Source organism: Nansenia antarctica (assembly GCF_963989245.1).
Source record: "Nansenia antarctica genome assembly, chromosome: 13".
NCBI lineage: Eukaryota > Metazoa > Chordata > Actinopteri > Argentiniformes > Microstomatidae > Nansenia > Nansenia antarctica.
Genome location: NC_137683.1, coordinates 27,052,543 through 27,080,317, shown reverse-complemented (window position 1 = coordinate 27,080,317; position 27,775 = coordinate 27,052,543). Strand labels below are relative to the sequence as shown.

Below are 27,775 nucleotides of genomic sequence, written 5' to 3'. Positions count from 1 at the left end.
CTTATTTGCATACGGTGGATTCATGTAGAGAGATGAATCTGGCGTTACATCACAAAGAACATTAATTACGAAGGACACATTAGTATTGACACTGCTGTCAGGATGTGCATCATTTATACTATGTAACACCCCCCCGCCCACTGATCTCCTGCTGATTCATTTATCAGTGTCAACTGGAAGAGCAGAACTTTTAACACTGTGTCCATTTCCTGCTCTGGGCGGCTGTGGCGCAGGAGGTAGAGCCGGTGTCTAATGATCGCAAGGTCGGCAGATTGGCCTTGTAGCTTGTCGCCATTGGTGTGTGAATGTGTGTGTGAATGGGTGAATGGGTGAATGAGAGGCCGTTGTAAAGTGCTTTGGAATAAGGTGTTATATAAGTCAGTCCATTTACCATTTAACAAGCTTGCTCATACATTCTACCTACATCAGTTGCTTTTAGAAATGTGCTAATATCACTGTAATGCACTTAACTGTGATGTGTGAAATGCGCACAATGTGATAGCCAGGAGGCTTCAAAGCATGGCAACCAAGCCCAGACAGGAGGGTTGTAAACACAGCTTTGTGGTCTTACTGTTAAACCAGCATCCCCTCCCCCCCCCCCCCCCCTCCCCACCATGGACCCAGCAGGCCTAGGGAGAGGAGAGAATTGAGGGGCCTCAGAGAAGGTCCTCACCTCCTCACCATGGCTTTGGGGCATGACATTCTGGTCTTTACTTGTTGATAGGGGACTGGTTGTGTAAGTGTTTTTTTTAACTGTTGTGTGAACATTGTTTAAGTATTAAATGTAGCCCTTTACATCCAATAGTTAGTTAGACCTAGGTCAGATTCACATTCACACATTTCACCCTTTTTGTCTTAGAAGAAGTCACACAGAATGAGCTGTTTGTAACAGCAGTCTGTTTGGAAATGAGAAACGACTAAACCAGACATTCCATGACACCATCACCAAACCGCCTCTTCATCTTATCGTATTGTACTATTGGGTCTACTGAACCTGAATCCATACATAGAGGGAGTCAAATTGTGACGTTAGACTTATAAGGCTCTATCTCCATTTTTGTCAAAATCGAGTTTTTTACATAATCTGATCCATTAGGTGTTTATTAATGCCTGTGTGGTGTTATTTTTAAAATGTTGACATTTTTGAGTTAGTAATTAATAAAATACAAAGGTTCCATCTCACAAAACATAATGGAATGTAAAAACTTTGACGCTCAATATCTCTGAACTACCCTAAACGGAGATAGAACCTTATAATAGAACCATAGATAGAACCTTATAATTCTATTTCTAACGTCACGAAACGTAAAACTCCTGGAGGAGTCTCAGCTCAGGGATGTGAACAGAACAATGGATGTCCTTAACCTTGCCTGCCTGGCAACACCCCCGGCACTGAGTTCATACACTCTCTCACATTATTGTTGCAACTCATCTTTTCCCTCGCTAGCAAGAAGAAAATCACGCCGCCCCTCCTTGAAATAACTGCTAACTGCTACTCCTCCGAGCTCAGAGGAGGATTACGGCGGATTTGCATTCGATTTCGAATCCATCTCACTTCTCGTTCCAACCAGCCCCAGATGGAAGAAGCAGATCATTTTTCACACAGGGAAAGGTCCAGAGTTGAGCGAGAGAGAGAGAGAAGTATGACTCAACCACCACAGCCTATCTAGTGAGATGATGCTTGATGAATAAAACATGGCGGCCGGGCTGCTGTGTGAACGTGCCCCCCTCGCCTGCACAGCGGTGGTGGTGGCGATGATGACAACGACACATTGCTGCATAGTCGGTCCAGGCTTAGTTTATGGATAGGCAGGCAGGTTGCGTTGGATTACGAGAGAGTGATGACATTGTAGGCTAGGCAGGCATACCCCCCCCAGGCACGTGTCTATGCAGACTCTTTTATCCAGCTTTGTCCTCCATTACGCAACCATAATGGCCACTGAAAACATCCCTCTCTCACCATCTGAAGTCATTGTTGCTCGCCGCCGGCCGACGTACTGTATGTGTCGATGTGGTGCCAAAGAGAGAGGCAGCCAGGCGCTAGTGGTAGACTGTTCTGCTGCCCGTCCCCTCGGACTGACTGCGCCGTTACCCAGCCTCACCCAGAGAAGGAAGGTGTACGATGGATACCCATCATGATCAAACGAACACCCTGCCCAATGACACTATCACTCCCTAGTGTGTGTGTGTGTGTCTTTTTCTGTTTGTTTGTCTGTCCGTCCGTCCGTCCACCTCTCTCTCTCTTTCTCTCTCTCCCTGCCCAATGACACTATCACTCCCTAGTGTGTGTGTGTCTTTTTTTGTTTGTCTGTCTGTCTGTCCGTCCGTCTCTCTCTCTCTCTTTCTCTCTCTCCTTGCATGGGATTATCTTAACAGGCTGAGTACCAGGCAGCCACCTCAACTAATTACAACCGTATAAAAAAGAACAGTATCTGTCTGAGAGGCCAACTTTTTCATGACTTTATTTACTTAAACACGTTTGTTTGCTTGCCTGGTTTTGAAATGCTAACGATAATGATGAGATAATGAGAAAATGCCTCTTAGCCATCCTGACGAGCACTGGCTTGCCACAAAACACTCAAAACACACAAACACAAGTCACATTTTCACTACACTATTACACTATTACAACATTCACTGGCCACTTTATTAGGTACACCTTTTCAACTGCACGTTAATGCAAATATCTGCCAATCAGTCAATCATGTGGCAGCAACTCAATGCATTTAGGCATGTAGACAATGGTCAAGACGATCTGCTGAAGTTTCAAACCAAGCACCAGAATGGGAAAGAAAGGTGATTTAAGTGACTTAGAACGTGGCATGGGTGTTGGTGCCAGACAGACTGTTTTGAGTATTTCAGAAAGGGCTGCAGATCTACTGGGATTTTCCCGCACAACCATCTTTAGGGGTAACAGAGAATGGTCAGAAAATGAGAAAATATCCAGTGAGCGGCAATTGGCAAAAATGGTGGTGGTTGTGTAATGGTGTGGGGGATATTTTCTTGGCACAAATCTTTAGCAACTGTGTGATATTATCATGTCGATATGGACCAAAATCTCTGAGGAATGTTTCCAGCACCTTGTTGAATCTATGCCATGAAGAATTAAGGCAGTTCTGAAGGTGAAAGAGGGGGTCCAACCCAGTACTAGCAAGGTGTGTCTAATAAAGTGGCCGGTATAATGCTGTTGAAAATCTGCTGTGGACTGTTAGGCCGAGTTCCCCACCAATGTTTCGATTGGCTTGGCTATTAGCGCATTGACTTCTTCTGATCGGTACGGCCACTCTGTTGTCTGATCGTAGCTCATTAAAGAAAGTAGGCAAAGGTCTCAATGGTCTGGATAGCCAATTTACGGATGGAAGCTAGCTACTAGTGCTAATGGCTAGTGTATACAACGCTCATTGTGATTGCAATTTCAACTTGGTCCCACCGGGGAACCAAAATGCCATGTGTAGATCCTTTTAACTGGTCTCTGTGTCGAAATACTATGGCTACGCTAAACTGGCCAAGCCATGTTAGCTCTTTTACCTCAGGTGACCTTTTACGCTCGTTAGCAGAATGGCCTCCTTTAACCCCAGAGGGGGGGGTGGGACGCAGGGGGTTGTTCCTCCCCCTACTTCTCCAGTAGCCTTTAAACAAGCGGTCTGTGTGGTTTTACAAGCATGAATTGGGTAATCCAGTGGGCAGCAATTACCCTTCTTTATGGAGAGCTTTAATACTCCAGAGATGTGTGCCAGGTCCTGTTATTAAGCCTCTCCAGGAATAAAGTAAACTCCAGATGTTTTTAAAGAATTGGACCGGTGCCAGTTTTAGGTCAAAGCAAAGCAAACACGCTAGCGCCCCATTAGCGCTCGCTAACTTTGAACTCAGACGAGTTAATCAGGAAGTGGACTCTTTCTCTTTGTTCACCAAATATGACCCATTTTTTAACACTCTTTGTTTAGTAAACCTGTCGAACCGCTGCCAGACCATTGTGGAGGTGCGAATGAACTTCTTAAAAGCTGGAAAGGGACCCAACTAGCAGAACAGTCTGCCAGATTCCACCCCTCAAGATCATAATGAAAATGAGAAGCTCGGTTAAGGGTTATGTCATGAAGTCATGTAATTTGAAGGCTTTTGGGAGGCATAAATGTCAATTTGATTTAGAATTGTTTGCGCTGGAGGAAACGATCTTAGCTCATCACTGAAAGTGGTGGTTTGCCAATAACACTCAAAGTGGTAAGCAGACAATATAGCCTAGCTAATCTCCATTATACTGTTGCAGAGCTCCCTCACAACTATGTAAATCTTCTAATCATGATGACACTTAATTCTGGTGAAAGTAGTGAAACAGGCCAATACCTAGGCTATATATAGGCTAGTTTCGTGAAGTCATCTGATATTCCTAGAACTACTTTCAATCTACTATGAATCTACTTTCATTCTGTTTATTCCCTCCCAAAATAGATTAGTATTTAGCCCCGTTGTTGAAACATTTCAGAAGTTGTCAACAGGTCCGTCCCCCCCCCGCATGTCATGTGGTTCTTGTTGCCTGGAGACAGCTGGATGGACCCGGCGTGACGTCAACATCTCTCAGCATGCTTGATTCGTTCAATACGTGGCCCCGTTTGACCATGGCGCTCCACAAGAAATAGATTAGAAACATTTGGTCATGTTGGTCAAAGTTATATAAGTCTATTTATCCTAAACAATACGTTCCATTGAGGATCGTCAGGTCTTAGAGTCGTGGGACATGTGGTTTGCGTTTGGGGATGATTCCTCTAGTCTTCAACTGTAACCAACTTTGCTTGAGTTGCAAACAACAGCGTAAATTGAATCTGTATAGTGATCCTTCAAGGGATTTAATAGGAAGTGGTCCCGGGATGCGTGATAATCCATAACTTGTTAAAGGTGCAGGGCGTAATTGTGTTGGAAATCTGCCAACTCTGACTACCACATAGAAATTCAGTTTGATGTTCCAAACAACAAACAACTAATAATCATAATAATATAACCCCCTGAAATGGAATCGCTGTGTCAGAAATGAGCTGTTGTGTTTCTGCATGCACGCATGATTCGAAGAGAAAATGAAATCGGTGTCGCCTCCCCTAGAACACCCCTGGCCGCACCCGGAAACTTTAGGTGTTTTTTTAGGATCGAAACAATGTTGCTAAATGAAATATTTATTTATATTTTAAGGTATATCGTTCCCTGATCGCTACCTATTAAACATAGTAATTTACAACCATTAGAAAGCTTTTATAAAGCTTGTTACTGTATATTCAACCTTACATAACATATCCTATTTTTATGACTTTTTATGACTTAACGATTACTGGAAGCAAGATAGAATCAAATTCCTGCAAGGGATGGAACTTCACTTTGATCTAGGAGATGTTTGCTTTATTAAAATGGCATGTGCACACCAGGTCAAGCTCGTTATCCCAGAAAACACTGCAGCGGAAGAGACAGCCTACTGCTCCATCTTAGAGGCTTGATGAGCACATCAACGTACGCTTCTGCATTTAAGTACCTAGTTTCCTCTCATTTCCTCACATTTCAGAGATTTCTTGATTAAAGCATTCAATCACCAAGGCATGTCCTCAGATACTGTATATTGTGCACAATCTGCACATATAACTAAGAGCCATGTCAGAGTCCTTCCAGATGCTGACCTTCCACAGAGCTCCCTTCTGGGTCATGGTAAACTTTAAGACAATGGAAAGTGTCTTCTTCAAGATGTGCTGAAATGAAAGGCAGCTGGTGTCTTTCCACTATGCGCTACTATAGGTCTTTGTCTGGCTAAAGCAACTCCGACGGTCCTGACATCAGAGTCTGGTGAGGCCCTTTGAAGCCGTTGGAAAGATGCGCCGATAATAACGGAGCTGTGCTGTCTAATTTATCTGGTAACTTAGCGAAAAAGCTAATTTGTGACAACCAGTCGGTTGCAACTGCTCAGAAAACGACTTGAATATTTTTGCCTTGACATGGGAGTTAATGAGAGTGAGGAACGTAGGGTAACCAGACCAGTGGGTGTAGCCCTCGCTGTGTACCATGTTGGTCTGAGCCCAAACAAACCTGCTCTCAGTAAATTACCACTTGATGACAGTTGTGTTTTGAATAGAGGGCCTGATACCGGCGATCTGAAGGCTTATCTGATGGCACCTATTCATACTCGACATGGTAGAGTACCAGCCTCGGGGAAAGATAGATACTTATCTGACCCCCAAGAAAGACAACAGGGAAGTACTTCTCCCTCGAACGAATCTAACAGCATAATCAGATGAGGTTCTTTTAGTGGACACAAAATCATGTGAACATCGTTTGTGAATCCTTCTATGTTTGGACTGCATGCGAGTGCACGCAGTGATTGCGTAAATGTACGTGTCTTTCTGCGGTTCTCAAGCATTTCTCCCTCCTGTGGTCGAGGTGGACTGGAGTAAATGAAGGGAGCCTTGTCTGTCGATGTCGAAACTCGCGGGGTTGACCTTGAAACAGGTACAAAAATGCAGGTTAGATATGCGGCCAGATCTAATGGTTCTGTGGCTGTCGACCTGTGTGTGTTTTTCTCCTGGTCACACGGTGAAGTGTGTAGATTGCACTGGGAGTGTCGCAAGAAGGACTGGGCCTCAGCACACTAAGATTACAGATAGAGAGAGTAAGAGGACGTTGACATTGATAAGTCAGAGGTGAGAGCGTATCACTTGCGTGCATAAACACACTCAAACATCCACTTACACACACTTACACACACACACACACACACACACACACACACACACACACACACACACACACACACACACACAGACCCATACATAATGTATGCACAAACCACCCACAGACAGATTCTTCTGGAGGTGGAGGTGAGATATCATTTCCAGAGGAATTGCTGGAAAAAACGACCCACTGAATTTCCCTGTCCTGAGCTCCCTGGCCTTGCGTAACGAGACTGTTACACAGACTACATTGTCCCTGTTCCACATCTTCTCTTTTGTAACAAACCTCTGTATTCACAGAGAAGGGCAGAGTGCTTCAACACACAATCGCATTCTAGTGGTTAGAAGTCGTTTTGACTAGGCTGTGTGATAAGCATTAGAATAAATGTTTGCTGATCACATGCCTGGTCCAAAACGACTTCTGACCACTAGAATGTGATTGTGTGTTAAAGTACTCTGTGGCCCGCGGGCTCTGAATATAGAGGTTTGTTACAAAAGGCAGGACGGTGTGGGAACAGGGACAATGTAGTCTGTGTAACTGTGCAACCCTGGTACAGAGAGAGGCACAACACACTGGACAAAGAGAGGGAAGAGGGATTATCCTTTCATCTAGAACACTGATGGAAAAAACCCAAGGATTTTCTATATATTTTTTATTGAAGAGCCATCATAGGAAAGAAGTAGGCCTATTTTGTAGCTTTTATGAAGGCCTGGATAACGCTGCTTTGTCCCCATCAATATAGAACAGCCTTTTCAGTCTTCAAGGACTGTTATCTAAGTCTCAACATATTTGAGGTTGTCTTGTGTTTTTTCGGTTGGGCCTGGATGGACAGTGACGTGGGTAGTTTTTTCTTTCCCCTCCTAAAAGGGATAGACTGTTAGGGAACAGAGATAAAAATCTTGCCTCTCCTTTCTCCCCCACTAAAGGTCTTCAGTGCAAAAGGCAACAAGAGAGCTTTATTATGAAGACGTTTAACTTGTGTGTCTCCTCCCTCATACAGCATGTGTTGACTATCCAGGGCCTGCAAACGCTTTGTTTTGGTACAGCGTTATGCTGAGGGCACTAGGTCTCCCAGCATGCTTCACTCTCTTACATTCCTCTTACGGTGGGGGAGCCTGACCGGCCCCCGGAAGAAAATGAACAAGTGAGACATGATGAGAGCTTATCTCTAATATCTATCTATGAAGGGGCTGAAGACAATTAGGAAGGTTCTGGAATGGTCGACCTTGCTAGTTGTATAAGAGATTGAACCGTATGTGCTTTGGAGAGAGTGGTTAGTGTTCACACATTCAAGCCTCTTTTTAATTGAATTGTTGTCTGTGAGCGGATATTTCCTATGATATAAATTCTCATCTAGGTCTGTCTCAAACTATGCCGTGTTGGGTCCTTGAATAATTTGAGGGAATTGAGTCTTGAAAGTCCTTGAAAGGTGCTTGAATTTGATGTTTCAGAAGGTGTGGGAATCCTGTACACTACAGTATTCAACGTGACTAGGCTCTTTTACATTACAGTGAATAAAGTGTGTCTCTAAATCAGTCCTCGCCTACTGTTATCAGAACATCTTACAGTAACAACGCAATCTCACACAGTCTCACACACATGATCTCAGAGGTCTGTCTGGGGCATGTGTCATATCCTGTGTGGGGACATTGTGTATCCTGTGGAGGCTGTTCTCAGCGCCACCCATCTGTTTGGTGAAGGTCATTGGGGATGCAGGGCAGGCAGACGGTTTTCAGAGGGGGAGACGTGACTTGGACACTGGCAAAGGCTAAGCACTTGATTCAGGGTTAGTGAGCAAACTCAGTGGGAACAAGGCAACGACACTTGAAAGCGATATGTACTAATGTAATAATATATGCCATGTAGCTGACACTTTTTACCCAAAGCATCATACATTACAGTGAGTGCATACATTTCAGTTTATTTTCTCGATATAAATATATCACGGAGACTGCCAATGGCCCCGGGCCTGAGCTAGATTATTCTTCCTGCTGCAACTGGTGAACTGATGAGTCACTTGCTTAGTCAAATGTATTGATTGTAAGTCGCTTTGGAATAAGCCGTCTGCTAAATGCCCAAAATGTAAATGTAAATATATATGGTCCTAGTGGGGATTAAACCTTAAGTACCATGCTGTACCAACTGAGCCACACAGGACCAAACAGCAAAATAGGTTTTTACTGAACTATACAGTTACCTACATGAACAGAGACAGATCTAAGAATGGCTACTTTAGTTTACACAGTTGCACATGGGGAAATGCATTTTTCCATTTAAATAATTTAGCAGATGCTTTTATCCAAAGCAACTAACAATTAGAGTTTACAGAGACAGGAGTAATTTAGGGCTAGGGCACACTAGTGGTGTTGTTCGGTGGGATTTGAACTCATGACCTTCTGAGCACCAGTCAAACTCACTATCCACTAGGCAACCATGACCCCTTCCATTCCATTTCCATTATGCCGGCATGGATAAAAGGAATCAATTATAAACTTGGAGGCATATGATTCTGATAGATCGACCGCGACCAATTTAGAACCGGTTCTCAACTAGAACTGGTTCTCAATTCCCTTCCCTACAGTACCATAATGAAAGACATGCACATACATAGCCTACATTTCTGTTCTCCACTAACAGCATTGTTAGTTGGGAAACTAACTAAACTGATTGACAGAAATAGGATCAATGCCCATCTGTCCTCCTTTTCATCACCCGTTCTCATCTGTCTCATCAGTCTGCATGCAGCACGGACGCTAGAAAACACTGTTCTGTGCCCCACACACACACACACACATCAGCCATCCATCTCTCCGGAGCCGCGGACTCTAAGGATTCTTTCATCCGGCGCTTCTTTGATCTCGGCTACACCTCGGGGAGAGAGAGATGGCAGAGAGAAGGAGAGAGAGAGAGAAGCAGCATCATTTGCATGCGGCGTGGCGGGCGGCCAGCATCACTCTCTGTGGTTGTTCTGCAGATTTGTTTGGGTGCGGCAGTCTCTCTCCCAGTATCAAGCCTACTGGTTCATTATATTATGGATGTATGAACTCCCTTCAATGGAAGTTATTGGTACCCCACTGTACCTCATCATCTGGCTCATCGTCTGGTATTGAAGGGGGTATTGAAGGGGGTATTGAAGGGGGTATTGAAGGGGGTGTAGGAGGAGGAGGAGGAGGAGGTGAGAGGGGGCGAGGTGCTGAGACAGCAGAATCAGCCCATTGTTACTGTAGGGCTAGGACACACACACACACACACACACACACACATTGTTGCTGTAGGGCTAGGACACACACACACATACACACACACACACACACACACATTGTTGCTGTAGGGCTAGGACACACACACACACACACACACACATTGTCGCTGTAGGGCTAGGACACACACACACACACACACACACATTGTCGCTGTAGGGCTAGGACACACACACACACACACGCACACACACATTGTTGCTGTAGGGCTAGGACACACACACACACACACACACACACATTGTCGCTGTAGGGCTAGGACACACACACACACACACACACACACACACGCACACACACATTGTTGCTGTAGGGCTAGGACACACACACACACACACACACACATTGTCGCTGTAGGGCTAGGACACACACACACACACACACGCACACACACATTGTCGCTGTAGGGCTAGGACACACACACACACACACACACACATTGTAGCTGTAGGGCTAGGACACACACACACACACACACACACACTGTAGCTGTAGGGCTAACACACACACACACACACACACACACTGTAGCTGTAGGACACACACACACACACACACACTGTAGCTGTAGGGCTGGTACCCAGACACACACACACACACACACACACACACACACACACACACACACACACACACACACACTGTAGCTGTAGGACACACACACACACACACACACACACACACACACTGTATCCCTCAGACAAAGGCCCTCGTTCATTTATTCTCTGACAGAGAGATTACAGAAACGCCTCTGCTATGGGATGCTGACACATTGTACATCTAGCTTTTACATCCTCCCTTCCACCTCTCCCCTCCTCTCCTCTAATCCTCCCCTCTGGCGTGGCTCTCTCTCTATCTCTCCGCGGCACTCGTTCTAACCACCCTTTCTCACAGAGAGACAATACACCGGGCACACGTGAATGAGTGCTCACTCATCTAGCATTGATACGTAGCTGTTGTAGCGGCGGTTTTCCTGGCTATGCTTTCTGTAATTATGTCATAGGTTATGTCCAGGGGGGAGTATGGGGATCTGAAGTCATCTGCTTTCTTCATCCGTCAGCAGAATAGAGAAGGGCCGTTTATAAGCCCCCCCCCCTGACCCCTGACCCCCTGGGCCCTGATTCACTGATCCACGGCGTAGTCAAGGCGACGCCTAGGGCTAGTGGATTGTGGGTAATCTGTTGCTGATCGTTTAAGGCTCAGACAGGATCTAGTAGATAGTAAGACCCGTGATACACACGCCAAGGTTTACTGTCAGGTTCTCTGTCTATGGGTTCAGGTAACTGGCAAGTATCATCATTATCACCATCATTTTTGGGATTTGATTGCTGTTATGAGTTACCAAATCTTCCAGGAAAAATATAGTCCTACCTCTTCATAAAACTACTGTACATACTCATCATGAGGGGTTTTTGTCAGATTTACTGCAGTATGGTTCTTGTGGTGTGTATATATAGGCTATATCAAGGAAGTTACTGCATAAAACTTAATGGTCTCTTTTGTCTTGTAAATGTGACCATACAAACATGTGGTGAAACCTTAAACCCACTAAATATAGGCTAGTTTCCCAGTGACTGGAAACCCAGATAGATTAACCTGAATTACCGCCATTGTCTGCTGACAGTCTGCCTGAAGACCAAAACACTAAACACCCAAAGTGATGTTTGTGTTGTTCAGCACACATGAGGCCCTCATCTTCCGCCTCACCCTAAACCCACCTCCCCTTCAACAGCCAATCAGAGCCATGGAAACTTCAGCCTGTTTATGAGCTGCACTACACCCCAACCATAATAACAGAACACCAAACAGACCCCAAGGAGCCCCTGAAGTGTAAGCATACTTCAGGATAGGGGCTCACTGTTTCCCAACCTCTTGAGAAAATAAACAACCCCCCCACACACACACACACACACAACTGAGTAGGGTGTAGTAGGGTGTAGTGTATGTGTGGAGTCCCCAGGTGAGTCAGTGTGTCAGAGCATTGCGTTCCAGCCTTTTTAATACTCACAATCAAATTATCGTCTCGTATCATCTCTCCGTGGAGAGTGGGAGGAGAGCAGATAGATGATATTATATCATATGCAACTAAACAAAAACAAAGCGTGCAGGGTGTTAAGAGGGAATAGTTTCCCCTGCTTTTTAGATACGAGAGACGAGGTGTGAAGTGAGCATACAGTACACACACATACATACACAAACACAAACAGTGATCATCGTCATCGTAATTCTATAACCTGAGAAATAACAGTGATATTAATATTAATAGCAGCTTGTGTGGTCGCAGTGTGTTGCAACCTTGCCGACGGTAGAGAGACCCATGCAGTCTGGCTCTGGATCTGGGAGAAACAGTTTTCGCTAGGTGCCAAGCTGTGCCCACACAGGCTTGGCCAGAACATGGAGCTAGGTGGGCAGAGGGGTGGGCCAAGCCAGTCTGGTGGGATGCCAATGTGGCAGGCCGCGGCTGTCATCTGTGCTGTATTTAAGAGAGTGGGCGCAGCAGCAGCAGCAACAGCAGCAGCAACAGCAGCTAGCTAGCTAGCAGGGTGGGTCGGTGGGTCGGTTGTGTTGTTTGGGTGTGGGCTGCTGCTGGTTGATACGAACAAAACTTCCTCAGTTTAGAGCGGGGAAGGAAGGTGGCCATTTTGAATCTGTTTTAGTTACGTGTGAGATGTTGCGCATTTTTGTAATGGAATCTAATGAATGTGTACTATGTGGTTATAAATGCTGAATACGGTATTAAACAAAAGATAAAGGCTTGTTATTAGGATTTTATTGTTATTATTAGTTCAGTATGTGTATGAGGACAGCGAAATATAGTACAATTGTCGATGAATAGCTGTATTCAAATATACTGCTTACAAAGCCTCCCTGTCAGATACATCCTAACCTGTTCAGCAAGGACATGAATGATGAATGAATGAATAATCTTTATTGTCATTGTAACAGGTACAACAAAATGTAAATGCAAGCCTTAGGTGCTGCTAACCATCAAACACAGTCCTAAGATAATAAAATACAAGAATGAGACATACCGTAAATAGACATAAATAGGGGGATATAAATAGGGGGATAAGTGATCGGTAGGAATCTGAGAATGTATCTATTATGTGAACTTCTATACGTCTATACTTCTTTACACTGTATGGCCTATTCACAGGGGGGTATATAGACAGGGGGGAGTTAGCATGTAACTGTGTACTTTTATAAACATATAAACATATGAACTAGTAACTTATATACAGTATATGAACCTAACACAAGAATGTAAACATATTGCAGGGTTATAGAACATTGCACTATTCCCTTGGTTATTGCACCAGAGTTTCTCGTATTGCACATACAGGCACATACAGGGTAGCATTGGTGTATAGGCTCCATAAGTGGTGGTAAGTGTGCTTAATTAAAAAAAAAGGTTCCAGGGTGTACCGTTTAAATGACTTAATTCATAAAGTAAAGGACAAGTGACTACATGAATAGAAGGGTGACTCACATGGCTGATAGATGTGTCGAGCCTTTCATGTTTTCTGTTAGAGTCACAGCAACATGTCAGCTTTGTACACAGCATGCCTATGATTCAGTGACGTGTGGTGAGGCAGGCCTGAATTAACCCAGTGTGGTGCCCTGGGGCAACCACACTTGAAGTGCCCCACTCCTCCCACTTCATGTAAACAAGTGAAATTTACGATGGCTATAAATACCATAGATTTACTACTAGCCTACTACTACTACTACTGCTACTGCTACTGCTACTACTACTACTATTACAACTACTACTACTATTACAACTACAACTACGACTACTACTACTAGTACTACTACTACTACTACTACTACTACTACTACTACTACTAGTAGTAGTAGTAGGCTGTGGCGCAGGAGGTAGAGTCGGCGTCTAATGGTCGGAAGGTCGGCAGATCGGCGGTTCATGTCGAAGTGTCCTTGGGCAAGACACTGAACCCCAAATTGCTCCCAGTGAGCGGGCCGGCGCCTTGCATGGTAGCTTGCCGCCATTGGTGTGTGAATGTGTGTGTGAATGGGTGAATGAGAGGCCGTTGTAAAGCGCTTTGGATAAAGGCGCTATATAAGTCAGTCCATTTACCATTTATATAAGTCAGTCCATTTACTACTACTACTACTACTACTACTACTACTACTACTACTACTACTACTACTACTACTACTACTACTACTACTACTACTACTACTACTAACGTAGTACAGGCTCACCACACACAAACATGTAAGACCCGACCCATAAAACCTGACACCATAGGTAGACACGGGCCTACAAATGCCATGTATGCCCAAACATAGACATACAGTAAATTAATACATATACACCACCGGCCAAAGGTTTTAGAACACCTACACTTTTCCAGTTGTTATTGAAATAGCTGAAACTGAGCAACCAGTTAAAAGCGAAAACAAATATTACACTCACACAGACACGCACGCGTGAACACACACTAATACTAAGGGTGTGGCCGATGAAGCACTCATGAAATGTATCGAGTGTGTGTCACGGCTTTAAGCTCACTTAATGCTTTAAGTGCACTGCATACTCACACACACACACACACACACACACACACACGCACACACACAGTGTTTGTGTATTGAGAAAACACGGTAGCAGCAGGCAGCTGAGCTGAGTGAGCGGGGCGCACGCACACACAGTGAGTGAGATTGAGAACAACAAACTAGCTAGCTACATACGACCTCGTCTTGTATCAGTTCCTGACCAACTGCCAATTTCTACCAATCCTGGAGCCAACAGCAAGGAGGGAGCAAAAGAGCGTTTCAGATCCACAAATCTCAAATATTTTGTACCTGTTTGCATCTCTTCCATTAAATTATATACTGTATATACATTAAAAATATGACAAATATTTTAAAGGTCTAGTCGTTGTCTTAACCATTTGGTGCCCCTCCATTGGCCGGTGCCCCAGGGCCCTTGGCCAATGCCGTCTAAGGATAATCCAGGCCCAGCCGTGAGGTCAATGGTTGGGGAGGCCCTGGCTAGTGTCAGAGCCAGATTTACACACATGAACCCGAGGTAGCTTAAATTCATCATTTAATTGGGAGGTTGCACAAATTGGCGACCGTATGTTTCATATTTCATATATGCATATAGTTAACACCCGTATACAGGTAACTTACGTATCTGATTCATGTTTTATAGGCAAATGCAGTGTTTTGTGGGGTGGTGGGGGGGGGATATGTTCGTGTTTTGTGAAAAAACCAAAAAGTATTGTTTTTGTATATCTGTAACATCTGCCTTACTCTCAATAAAAAGAAAGTTAAAAAGTAAATCTCATATATTATAATACGACTACATATTTTTCACCAGCTATTTTCATTGGAGTATGACAGATGTGGCTCTGCGTCCCCTGACCGGTAGCCTACGTCCCTGCTATGATTGCATTGTCCCATTACAGACAGCATTCATTTAGTTATCGTTGTCTGGTACTTAGGGTACTCTGCACTGACAATAAAGTTGAATCTAATCTTATCTAATCTAATCTAATATTCTGTGTCTGCCAAGAACGGACGGGTTTGACTAGTGAATCTATGTCTCCTGTTAACTCAACTGTGGGCCTATGTGTTGTTTACACATTGGGGAAATGGTATTCAGCTGCCTGCTGTGCTGAGGCTAATAGCTCCTGTATTATGCGACTTTTCTGTTCTGTGGTTGTGTTGCTGAGCACTGAGCAGTCATCTCTCTGTGGTGTGCTAATGCCTCTCATCTGAGGTGTGTGTAATGGAGCTCAGGGCTGTCTGTCTCCGTCTGCTAGACTGAACAACACAACACACACACACGCCCGCCACAGTCTGACCTGCTCCTTGACCCAGTGTCCTAGTCTGATAGCACATGCTCTCTCTTTCTCTCTATTTTCCACTCTCTTCTTTCCCTCCCAATCCCTCACTCACTCACCCTCTCTCTCTCCCAACCCCCCCCCTTTTCAAATCCCTATATTTCCCTCTCTCTCCCACCATCCTCTCTTTCTCTCTCTCTCTCTCTCTCTCTCTCTCTCTCTCTCTCTCTCTCTCTCTCTCTCTCTCTCACACTAATCCATCTCTTCTCTCCTATAGCACCTCTGATCCTCCCTCCTCCCCTGTCGCTTTACATTACAGATGGTCGACTCAGCATGATTGATTTTGATTTCACTGACCCCCTTTTTTTTGTGAGATCATTCCCCGTTCCTTAAATGAAATGAAAGTCACCAGTCGTTGAAGACTTAACATGGAAAATGGAATGACTTTGATGAATAACCGATGTAAATCCTACCCAGGCTTAAATTAGGGTTGAGCGGTTCAATGTTTCCCACACTATTATACCGTCCTAACATTTTCCCGGAGTAGCCTATAGGGTATTACGGTAGTAGGCCTATACGGTAAGGCCTAAATAAAAAATAACGTTATGTGGTGAATGCCTATTATATAAGCCTATCTAGGAAAGCTAGGATTTTCAACGTAGTATCTAGTAAAAAAATAAATAATAAAAAAATAAAATAAATAAAAAACAGCCGTTACCAAGGAATAGGCAAAAACGAACAGCCTCATGTTCTCCCTTACTCCTGTCTGTAGGCTGTAATGTGCTTACTCAGCTGAGAAGAAGAAAAAAAAACGCTCTGCATCTTTCCCCCTGGCTCCTCTGCACAGGCAGCGGCTCCGTTACATATTGAGAATATAAAATCAACTCTTAATACTTAATTCGGTAGATAGATTTCATTCAATTTAGCAGGCTTTTTTTTTTTTACGGTATTGATGACAGAGCACAACGTTTTCAAATTACCGTCCTATCTCCGGTGACGCATCCGACCATAAGGAGAGTGGCCTCCCTCCTCCCGAGACCACCAGAAACCCTAAATGATTCATGATAACAGTTACATAACTGTAGATTATGTCTTTAAATAAGCCACATGCCATATAGCTATGTGTATACCATCACGTCCTCGGTCCTCAGATGTGGCGCTGGTACCTGCAGTACCTATGAGATTTCTCACGTGTGTGTGTGTCTCCCCCTGCAGGTCAGCCAGGGTAATGTCCCAGGCGTGGAGAGTGCATCCCTGGCCATGGATACAGAGGAAGGGGTGGAGGTGGTGTGGAACGAGGTGCTCTTCTCTGACAGGAAGGTCTACAAGGCACAAGAGGTATGTTGTCGCCCGCACTGTTTTAGCACCCGAGCTAACTGTAGCTCTCTAGGATCTATAACACATGTCTCAAGTAAGGAATTCTCATCATGAGAGTCAGTGAGTCCATCTTGGAGTAACACCATAGATCTCTCTTTCAGGAGACAATCAAGGAGATGTTTGAGAACCTGATGCAGGTTGAACACCCGAACATTGTCAAGTTCCATAAGTACTGGCTGGATATGAAGGAGACTCGAGCTAGGGTAAGTCTTCTTCTTCCCCTCTCTCTCTCTCTCTCTCTCTTCCCTTTTTTGTGTTCTTTTTATTTATTTACTTTTTTTTACCTTTTAGCAGCAGACGCTTTTATCCAAAGCGATTTACAAGTAGAGATTACGGGGATCAGTCTCCTAGGAGTAACCTAGGACTAAGTGCCTTACTAAGGGCACACTAGTGGTGGTGTTCCCTAGCTGGGATTTGAACTCATGACCTTCTGATCACCAGTCTCCACTAGGCCTGGTGGGACTGGTGATCAACTCACTACCCCACATCTCCACCTCCCCCTTCATCTCCAAACCACCTGTCCCCTGCCCCCCACCACACACACACTTATCCTATCTGTTCACCTCTGTTCCACAGGTGGTGTTCATCACAGAATACATGTCCTCTGGTAGTCTCAAGCAGTTCCTCAAGAAGACCAAGAAAAATCACAAGACCATGAATGTCAAGGTGGGTTTCTGTCTGTATCGGTTGATTAATTCCAAAGTGCTCCTCTACAGTGCCCTGTAGTGGTTGTATGGGGTACTGCAGTCTAGTCAGGATTCAGGGCAGGATCCACAGTCATAAGAGGATGGGAGAGGATTACCGTAACACAGTCTGCTGCTGCTTTCAGAGTTGACAGTCGTATATCATTAATGATGATATGTTTAGTTTAGTTCGTTCAACGATTCTAAGGCTAAGACAAGGCTGGCAGTGTATTGTTGCTTTCAGAGTTTACTGTGATATATCATCGGCAAAATGGGAGCTTTGTACGCTATTATGTTTTGATAGTTTTCTGTCCTTACAAAAACCTCAACCATATTATCCTTTCGTCAGCTGTAGTGCAGTATAGTATCACTTCCTGTGAAAAGTGACTTTATGTACGATAATTATATTCTATTATAGGCTTGGAAGCGATGGTGTACCCAGATCCTCTCTGCCCTCAGGTAAGACCAACTACATCCTCTCTCTCTTCCTCCCAGGAAGTGGCAGTGCAAACTATTACTTGGATGTTGCAGAAACGTACAACCTAGATTAGAGTTCAGGGCGCTACACCAATTCAGCACTGCACAGATGAGAAAGTACAAGTTCGTTCAGGGTCAAAAAGACCCTTTAATTGCTTTTGTTGTTCACCTCCAGCTACCTGCACTCCTGTGACCCGCCGATCATCCACGGGAACCTGACCTGCGACACCATCTTCATCCAGCACAACGGCCTCATCAAGATCGGCTCAGGTGGGCCACAACACAGGCTTCCTTTGTATACGCCACCACACATTTAGCCCCTCTGTCTGAGAACACCTTTGTCTGAGAACCCCTCTACCTCTCTGTCTAAGAACCCCTCTACCTCTCTGTCTGAGAACCCCTCTACCCCTCTGTCTGAGAACCCCTCTACCCCTCTGTCTGAGAACCCCTCTGTCTAAGAACCCCTCTACCCCTCTGTCTGAGAACCCCTCTGTCTGAGAACCCCTCGGTCTGTGTGGCAGGGTGGCAAAGTAGGGAAGACATCGATTCTGACTTGAGAGCTTATGGATAATACTGTGTGTACTGTAATTATTACCCAAGGATAATGTCATTGATGGTGACTGTCGTCGCCTGAATTATAACACATTACTCTGTGCTCTTTTCTCTACGCAGTGTGGCACCGGCTGTTTGTGATGTCTGTCGGTAAGAACCACGTAGCGTTCCGCAAGCCTTTTACTCTCTCACGAGTAGCAATCATTGTATTTCAATCAACTGAAGCCATTTTTATTTCGATCAATTTCAAATTGAGGACATTTTCTTAAAGTGACTGCTGCAGGCTCTCTTAATCCTTTATGGAGGTGTGTTGTTTATCTGTGGTCAGAGATTGCGTTTTGATTGGGTAACTGTCTTCTGTCCTGCCCTCACAGTGGTCCCGGAGGCCAGCGGTAAAGTGGTCCGGCCAAATCGAGATGAGCAGAAGAACCTGCACTTCTTCTCGCCAGAATACGGCTGTGAGTGTTGGGAGTAAAAATGTCCTTTCTGTATTCATTTGTCTGATCTGCATAATTATATGAATGGGCTTTCATAATGGAATTCCACACCATGCTAGAGACTAGGCAGCTGTCAGACAACATGCTGTACTGATTCATATTTTCTATACACATCTTATTTTACATGACTCCTCCTCTCATCCTACTGTTTCTTTCTTTCTCTCTCTCTCTCTCTCTCTCTCTCTCTCTCTCTCTGTCTCTCTCTCTCTCTCTCTCTGTCTCTCTCTCTCTCTCTGTCTCTCTCTCTCTCTCTCTGTCTCTCTCTCTCTCTCTCTCTCTCTCTGTCTCTCCCTCTCTCTCTCTCTCTGTCTCTCCCTCTCTCTCTCTCTCTCTCTCTCTTTCCTCTAGTGGCTGAGGATGACTATGCCATTGACATCTTCTCTTTCGGGATCTGTGCTTTGGAGGTGAGAAACTTGTCTACTTGTTTAGACGTGTATTTTTAACCTTTGCGATGCCTTGGGCCAATATGGCTGAAGCTCAAGCTGTGTTCATCTAACACAAACGTCCTATCTTAGTCAGGCATGTCTTTTAAAAAAAAAAAACATAACAAATTATGTATTTATAGATGGCGGTCCTGGAAATCCAGGCTAACGGAGACGCTGTTGTGTCCAAGGAGGCCGTAAGCAGCGCGGGCACGTCTCTGGAGGATCCTCTCATGAGGGTGAGTCTCATGTTTCCATGTTCCACATTTAGCCAATGATCACATTTGGCCCAAAATGCTAGCCCCATTTCTTAACTAGATGCACTACTTTCTTTTTTTACATTTGGATGTTTTTGAAGTCTAGTCACAGCTTTGTACTTGACACAGGGGATGCAGTGACTTAGCTTCAAAGGTAGCAGACTAAACAAAGACTGACATGGCAGATTTATGCACATTCTACAAATAGAAAAACACGTGCGTTCGTGCTAATGCGATAGGAATGCCATAGGAATGTCTTCAAATCCAAGATTGTAACTCTGTTTGGAGTGTGCCTCTGCCCTACCCCTCCATGCCAACAAGAATTGGGAAATCCTACCCCTTTATTATACATTTTATTACCTGAAACATTGAATGGCCAATGTTCAAGGTTCAGGGTTTCTTTATTGTCCCCTAGGGGAAATTAGTTTTGCAGCCAGGTTCACACATGATTACATTATATACATTATATATATATCTCATTTCATTTGTTCCATGTTGCATGAAAATGTGTTTTCAGCTGACTCACGCTTATTCTGCATGCATATGTTCTCTGCACATAGGAACATATGCATTTTTTATAAGTAGCGATGTTTTTTCAAATCATGTCATTGTTCTTGTGACATGAAGCCACACTAGGACCTCAGCCATGACCTCCTTGTTGCAAGTTTCAGAGTTTCAATTAGGGTTGGAGTTCAGGCTGCGACTGATGTACAAGCGGCGGTGAGGCCAATGGACAACTTCATATTATATTCAATTATCCCCACCTGTTTTATTGCTGGACAGCTGACCTCTGAGCAAACTCAAACGGATCGACATTACCAACCGACATTACGGCCGTGCCCACTGAAAACGTGGTGTTGTGCAGCGCTCTTTAGCGGAAGCAAGTTGGGGGCGCTCTGTATTTGATGGAACGTTCATGTGCTTTAACGTGTGTGTGTCTCCTCCCGCACGGCAGGAGTTCACCCAGTCGTGTGTGCGTCACGACGCCAAGCTCCGTCCCACGGCCCATGACCTGCTGTTCCATCGCGTGCTGTTCGAGGTCCATTCGCTAAAGCTGTTGGCTGCCCATTGCTTCATCAACAACCAGTGTGAGTCTCTCTCTCAGCTAGAAGCACGCCATGACTGTGGGGTGCCGGTTGTGTACTACAATGAGAAACTGTTTCCAACTGATAAGACTTGTTTGAATACTTGAATTTTGTCGGGTGTGCAATTCACTTGTTTACAACATTTGTTTATAAATATTATATATAAATTCACTATATACATTTTTATATATATATAAAACAAATACATTATTTATTTATAAAGCTCTCACTGGCACAGCACCAGAATATCTGAAATACGTTTTGCTAGCATATCAGCCCAATAGAGCTCTCAGGTCTTCTGACGCTGGCTTTCTCTGTGTACCACATGTACAAAAGAAGAGAGATTTGGTGAGGCTGCATTCTCATTTTATGCTCCCAAATTGTGGAGTGCACTGTTTACATTAGGGATGCAACCTCAGCAAATATTTTCAAGTCGAGACTAAAAACCCATCTTTTTAATATTGCCTTTAAGTTACTAAATAATTAAATTATGATTATATAACGATTAAAGCACTTTGAGCTGCAACGTTTGCAGGAAAAGTGCTATACAAATAAAAGTTATTATTATTATTTGATAATGATACATAACTCATTGGCTGATACCCAAACTGCTGTTGACCTCTACCTGCCCCCCCCCCCTCCCCCCTCCCCCTCTCTCTCTGCAGACCTGCTCCCAGAGAACTGTGTAGAGGAGATGACCAAGTCCTTCGACCCCAACGGTGTCATGGCCGAGGTCAAACATGGCGACCGACCAGGAGCGCAGTACAAGTGAGAGACCGCTCAACCGCTCACACCCCTCTATCCTGATGCTTTTGCATGATTCTTCCTTGCATCTAACCCTCCATGTAAAAGTGTCTTACCCTACTCCATATCAATATCTTCCCCACAGGTATTCCCACGTGTCTGCGTTGGAGCTTGACAAGTTCCTTGAGGATGTCAAGTAAGTGGTACTCCGGGGGCAGCCTTCCATTACCTGGTGTTCCTTACCTGTGCTCTTTGTATAATAGGGGGGCATTTCAGTCATATGGCCATCTTAACAAGACCTCCAAGTCTGTTCTTATTGGACATATTTAGGTTACCAAACCGAGCAGTAATACAAAATGTTAGAACAGATTCAATGAAACCTCTGTAAAAGAGAGTCATCATCTCAGTAGAAACATTAAAAGAGTTAAAAAAAACTCTTTCAGGACCCACCTTTCATGACCTTTCCTAGATATGTGCGTTCTACCACCCAGTATCCTTACATTTTCAAAATCTAGCTAGTCTAGCGCTCGTATTTGGCTGCCATCTTTTTATTCCAAGGCAGTAATGTTTTGGAGTTTAACCATGACTTCCTGCTCGCACCCCCTCCTCAGAAATGGGATTTACCCTCTCATGAACTTTGCCACGACAAGGACCCATCCCGTCCCCCGAGCCCTCTCCATGTCTCAGGAGCAGGTGGAAACAGTGAAGACCCCCACCCCTGAGCCCCAAGAGATAGAATGCAGAAAGGTGAACGTGTGTGTGTGTGTGAGTGTGTATGAGGCTATATGAGATACACTATGGGATAAAAGGAAATTAATCTTACTCTTTAGGTTTGTTTGAAGTCGGTTTGTAAAGTTTCCCAAACCATGCTCAATGATCTGACGTCTTTATTGATCTGACGGTGTGTGGCAGGTCATACAGATGCACTGTAACCTGGAGACTAATGAAGAAGGGACCAAAACTCATGTGAGTCTGAATATTAGCTTATTTTTTGGTCCATATGTTACGGTACATGTGGGAAAACTAGGGTTAGGGTTAGGTGCTAGGGTGCTACGGTTAGGGTTAGGGTTAGGGGTAGGGGTAGGGTTAGGATTAGGGTTAGGGTTAGACATGCCAGCATGTACCAAGTCGACGTAGCACCTAACCCTAACCCTAGTTTTCCCACATGTACCGTATTCCCACATGTACCGTAACACATACATACCAGTTCACTGTGTATTTCTTCCTCTACCACCACTAATGGGAATATCTTATTGTGTTTTGATCTTTTTTTTTGTCCCCTCTCCTCTCTTTAGCTCTCTTTGTTTCTGAAAATGGATGACAAACTTCATCGACAACTCAGCTGTGACATCCTTCCAAGTGAGTTCACAAACATAACTAACCGCTGCTAACTGTTTCATAACGCTGAAGAAAAAACACCAATAGAAACCTATAGAATCCATGTATGTATTGTACAGTATCGCACACATTTTGCACAAAGCTCAATACATTTTCAATACGTGTTTGAATCTTTCAGCTGACAGCTCCAAAGACCTCGCCAACGAACTGGTTCACTACGCCTTCATAAGTGAGGTGGGTATGTTGTGAGGCAATGAATGTCTCCTCACGTAAAAACAATACTATTTTGTCTTTAAAACAAGAGTATATGGATTTAGTTCTAAGCAGAAGACACACAGAAATCTCCTAAAACTAATTTCATCTTGATGTATCTATCTGCCTGTGTAGAAAGACAATTTACTGCCTATGTAGATTCACCTTTACTTATTTTTTTGCCATTTTGGCCTTGTTATGGTTGTAATGTTTTCAATGTTTTCAATGAGTAATGTATGTTGTTGTTGTTGTTTGTCTCTACCTTGTCTGTCTGTATTTTGTTTATTAATTAATTAACTTATTAATTCCGCTGTTATGATTGTGATATTATCTTAGGACCCTCTCTAAAACAAGATGATACATCTCAAGGGGTTTATCCTAATAAAGAAATGTACAACTGCCAATAGATAATAGAATAATAATAGAATTCTAATGGAATAGAATTCTAATGGAATTCTATTGTTATAATAATAACAATAGAATTCCTAGTTGATTTAACGGACCACCTGTCCCACCTGCGCAGGAGGACTGTGAGAAGCTGGCGGGCTTCCTGGAAGACGCCATCAGCCGACACCGGGGCAGAGCGCTGGCCTCTGGGACCGCACAGTGAGGAGAGGAGCCCCACCGCCGCAGAGGAACGCTGGCCCACAGAGGGCCTTGGACATAGACCACTCAAACGGAGCAGGAGAAAGGGGGGGATTGGGGGGGGGGGGGCAGACGGCAGGAGCACTCAGCCAGCGGCAGGGACCGGGTCCAGTGTGGGGGTTACTTTGGGGGGGATTGTTACAGGTGGAGGCGTGGCCTGGCAGTCAGTGGGCTAGGATTTGGCCAGGACTGATGAGAGAGGAGGGACACCGGCAGCAGCTCCTGTTGAAGGACCAGAGGCATCATGGCTCTGTTCAGCTATCCCACAATGCAGTGGACGATTGATAACTCCCCCTGCCTAAAAAGGGCTATTAACGCCTTAAGATGTCTTCATGACTTTGGCTCTCAATAATGCCATTGCTGGTATTTTTTTTACCAGTAGAGATGTTTCAGTGATGAAAGGACGTAGTGCATTTAAGACAAACCAATAACAACGACAAAACAACAACAGCTATGTTTATTTTCTGTATTGTTTTTATTAATGTCAAATATATAGTTTATAACTCCTAAATTTTTAAATTGATTTTTGAAAAAAATGATCGATCTCATAGCCTAAGAGGCTCTCTCTCGCTCTCTAGCTTTTAAAAGAGCCCCGGTAATGTTTAGTATGTCTAGTTTTTAGAGAGCTATTACATTTACATTTTACAAATTAAGGAACCGTCCAACACGCCCTGGCAATGCTAAACATGCTAACTCCTCAGTTATTTCTTTATGCTTAGTTATTATGAACCACATTAATGTTGCACAGGCCATTATGTTGAGGTTTGAACGGTCTGTAGAGTAATACACTTCAAAACACTCTTGGCCACCAAAACACTTTATTCCAGTGCTACAGTACACATGCCTGAGTGACTCACCATTAGCATTAGCACTGACGAGCAATGAAATGATGCCTCTCCTTTAGCCTGCTAGTGCTCTTAAAGGGATTTTTCCTGCTAGAGCTCTTAAAGGGATTTTTCCTGCGAAAGTGTTCTGAAAGCCAAAGACTTGCAAAGAAGTGCCTGTGATGGCAACCCACCATGTACAAAATATCCATAAACAAACGCAGCAACACAATGTTAGCAACTCTGAAACGAGATGTACTGTATAACTCCTCCAGACACCAGTCTCTACAGTACATGCTACTTGGTAGATTCATGTGTTCGGGACGGTGTTAACAGACTGGTATTGTTCTCTTATATTCCTTTCTTCTGCAAAAAAAACCCAGCTTGTGAATGTGAAGAGGCGCCACAGCTTGAATCCTTCACAGAACCAAAACCAACCAATCACAGAAGAGGTGAAGCTAAGCTAAGCTAACCACATAGCGAATGTCTTGTTTTGCCATTTTAGTTGCATACTGTATGCTTGCCAATGCTTTACAGTACATTTAAGATGGGAAAAAAGCCAAGAATACAGACAGGTTAGGAAGCCATCAATCATCATATATATAACCCCTGTGACTCTATATTGAACAAAAGACATTTTGTACAATTTGAATGCTCATGTCACAGTATGGCTATGGCATCAATAGTGTCAGGATGGAAAAGGGGACTATAACGTTCCTCGGTTCGACATTCGACCCTTTTCTTCAAATCTAGTCGATTGAAAAGTTATTCAAATATTTGACACTTTCAATGTTAATGTGTTAAAAAAAAAGATGTGGACGTGAGGCTGAATAGCCCCGTATGTTTGTCTTCTAAAGCAAGAGCCAAATTGAATGGAATCCAGTTAAATTGAATGGACATATTAGCGGTTTTATCTGTATGGGATTGGGACGTAGTAATGAGAGGTTGGATTGTTTTTAAAGAGCTGCAAGTGAATCAACCATGAACACTAGCCTATATATATTCTTCAATATATGAATATGTTTAACAATATGACATGTGTTTATTATGCTGTCTGTAAAAGCTGTGGTTCCATAACAATTGCACTCATGTATAGCTGTTGCATAATTATACTCTGAGAAATGTCGAGCCTTTTTATCACCTCCTCTCCCTCCCAGTGGTTTATCTGTAGGCTATGGTGTAGATAAAGGCTTTTGTGTTTACTTCTTTGAACAAAAAGTATGAATGCACAGAGTGGCACTACTGTCCATCTCATCTGGTTTAGTAGTCTGCATGTCTTAATAGCTCCAAACCATTCAGAATTTTTGCTTTTCCAAGATTGCCTTAGTCATTATGACGTTCCATTGGCTCCGAGGAATTTAGGGGGAACCTGATCAAGAAAATGAATGTGAGTGAAAGACACACAAAACATCACATCCATCCAGTAGTGTTATTTTCTGTAGTGACTACTCCTCTCTTTCCAAGTTTGTATTCTGTTGAATGTTGGCTGTTTATTGTACTGGACGTGTTCTACTACAAAATTAATGTAATTAAAAGAATGACAATAAAACAAGAATGTTATGCGTGTGTTTTATTTTTTATTTATGGGCCTGACGTGATCTTGCTTGCAGTATGCAGAACAAAAAAGTAACACTGCATTACAGTAAAATCCATTATGTGACACGGTCTGGTGAACTCAGCAATTGTGAAGCCTCGCAAACGCTCAGCCTTCTCCAAGTTTGCTCCCTTTTCATTCTCTCATCAGACATGGCAGCACTAACAAGAGCAGTGGTGTGCAGTCAGGTGAGGCAGGGTAGGCACTGGCAGTGCCTCACCCAGGCATTTAAGAGAAAAAAAAAGAATATCAGTCTTTTTAAAATATTTTTTATTATTTTGTTATCTCAATAAATGTATTTTACACATTATTCTTAACTTTAATGTGTTAAAATGTTGTTAAAATAAAAATAAATGATGTAAAATGTGTTGTTTAAAAAATATAATGCATGCCCTGGCACCAGGAGAGTTTGCTCCCAAAGCTAGCTGAATGCTGGCGAGAGGCTGAGGCAGTGCCTCTGTGCTATGCGAAGTGATAGGTTTCGTAGGTTTGCGCATGCGTAGTCTGTTCTCACATTGTCTTCATTGATGGACGTTGAGGCACCGTGCCACGCTGCCCCTGACAGCATGATTGACAGTTTGCGTTTGGCTTGCCGTAGCGGCAGTGGCGGCTGGCCGATAGAGGGCGCTGGGGCGCCGCCCCCACCTTCACTTCCTAGTTCCCCACCTTCACTTCCTAGTTGCGATTTGTAAAAGTTTATTTTTTAAAATAAACATTGTTTATTCACAAAATGCGGCTGATATTCTGTCGGCGCCTATCAGCATTCATTAAAAATCCTCCAATACAATAAACATTTTATCTGTGTGTGTGTAAAATTCACTGTTAAAATACATAGGGGGAGGCGTCGGGGCGCCGGTCAATGCAAGTCTATGGCAGGCCGAATACTTTTCGCTTACACGTGAGCTGTAGCAGCGCTCCAATTGGCTGTCTCCTATTTCTAGGCCGGGGCGCAAAAATGTGCGTCCTGAATATCCGGTTGTTAAGTCTGACGTCAAACGTGACGTTTTGCAATTTCCGGCTTTTACAAAAAAAGAAAACAATGTGGTGGTCTGTAAACTGTGCAGAAATGTAATGGCCTATCACAGGAGTACATCTGCAATGAACGAGCACCTCAAGCGAAAGCATCCTGGAGCTCTTTGTGAAGACAGCCGCAAGATACCACCGTAAATCAGCGTTGTATTTCTGTTCACTTTTCCGGCCGTGTATGAGTGAAAAATGGATAGCTACTAGCTAATGTTACACAAGCAATGTAG

The 27,775-nt window shown here is 43.8% G+C and overlaps 1 protein-coding gene across 1 annotated transcript in view; it reads left to right on the top strand.

Annotated features, from left to right (window-relative positions):
• The window catches only part of nrbp2b (nuclear receptor binding protein 2b), a 34,063-nt gene extending 9,929 nt beyond the window's left edge, over window positions 1-24,134 (top strand). Inside the window, exons 2-18 of the mRNA XM_080543964.1 lie at window positions 16,991-17,113; window positions 17,254-17,355; window positions 17,729-17,818; window positions 18,254-18,294; window positions 18,488-18,582; window positions 18,985-19,014; window positions 19,239-19,322; window positions 19,710-19,765; window positions 19,927-20,022; window positions 20,996-21,128; window positions 21,791-21,893; window positions 22,015-22,065; window positions 22,481-22,616; window positions 22,782-22,835; window positions 23,165-23,228; window positions 23,386-23,441; window positions 23,983-24,134. Of these exons, the coding sequence (XP_080400090.1) occupies window positions 16,991-17,113; window positions 17,254-17,355; window positions 17,729-17,818; window positions 18,254-18,294; window positions 18,488-18,582; window positions 18,985-19,014; window positions 19,239-19,322; window positions 19,710-19,765; window positions 19,927-20,022; window positions 20,996-21,128; window positions 21,791-21,893; window positions 22,015-22,065; window positions 22,481-22,616; window positions 22,782-22,835; window positions 23,165-23,228; window positions 23,386-23,441; window positions 23,983-24,069 (1,401 nt within the window). The 3' untranslated portion in view covers window positions 24,070-24,134. The remainder of the gene's footprint in view (window positions 1-16,990; window positions 17,114-17,253; window positions 17,356-17,728; window positions 17,819-18,253; window positions 18,295-18,487; window positions 18,583-18,984; window positions 19,015-19,238; window positions 19,323-19,709; window positions 19,766-19,926; window positions 20,023-20,995; window positions 21,129-21,790; window positions 21,894-22,014; window positions 22,066-22,480; window positions 22,617-22,781; window positions 22,836-23,164; window positions 23,229-23,385; window positions 23,442-23,982) is intronic.
• The last annotated feature ends 3,641 nt before the right edge of the window (window positions 24,135-27,775 follow it).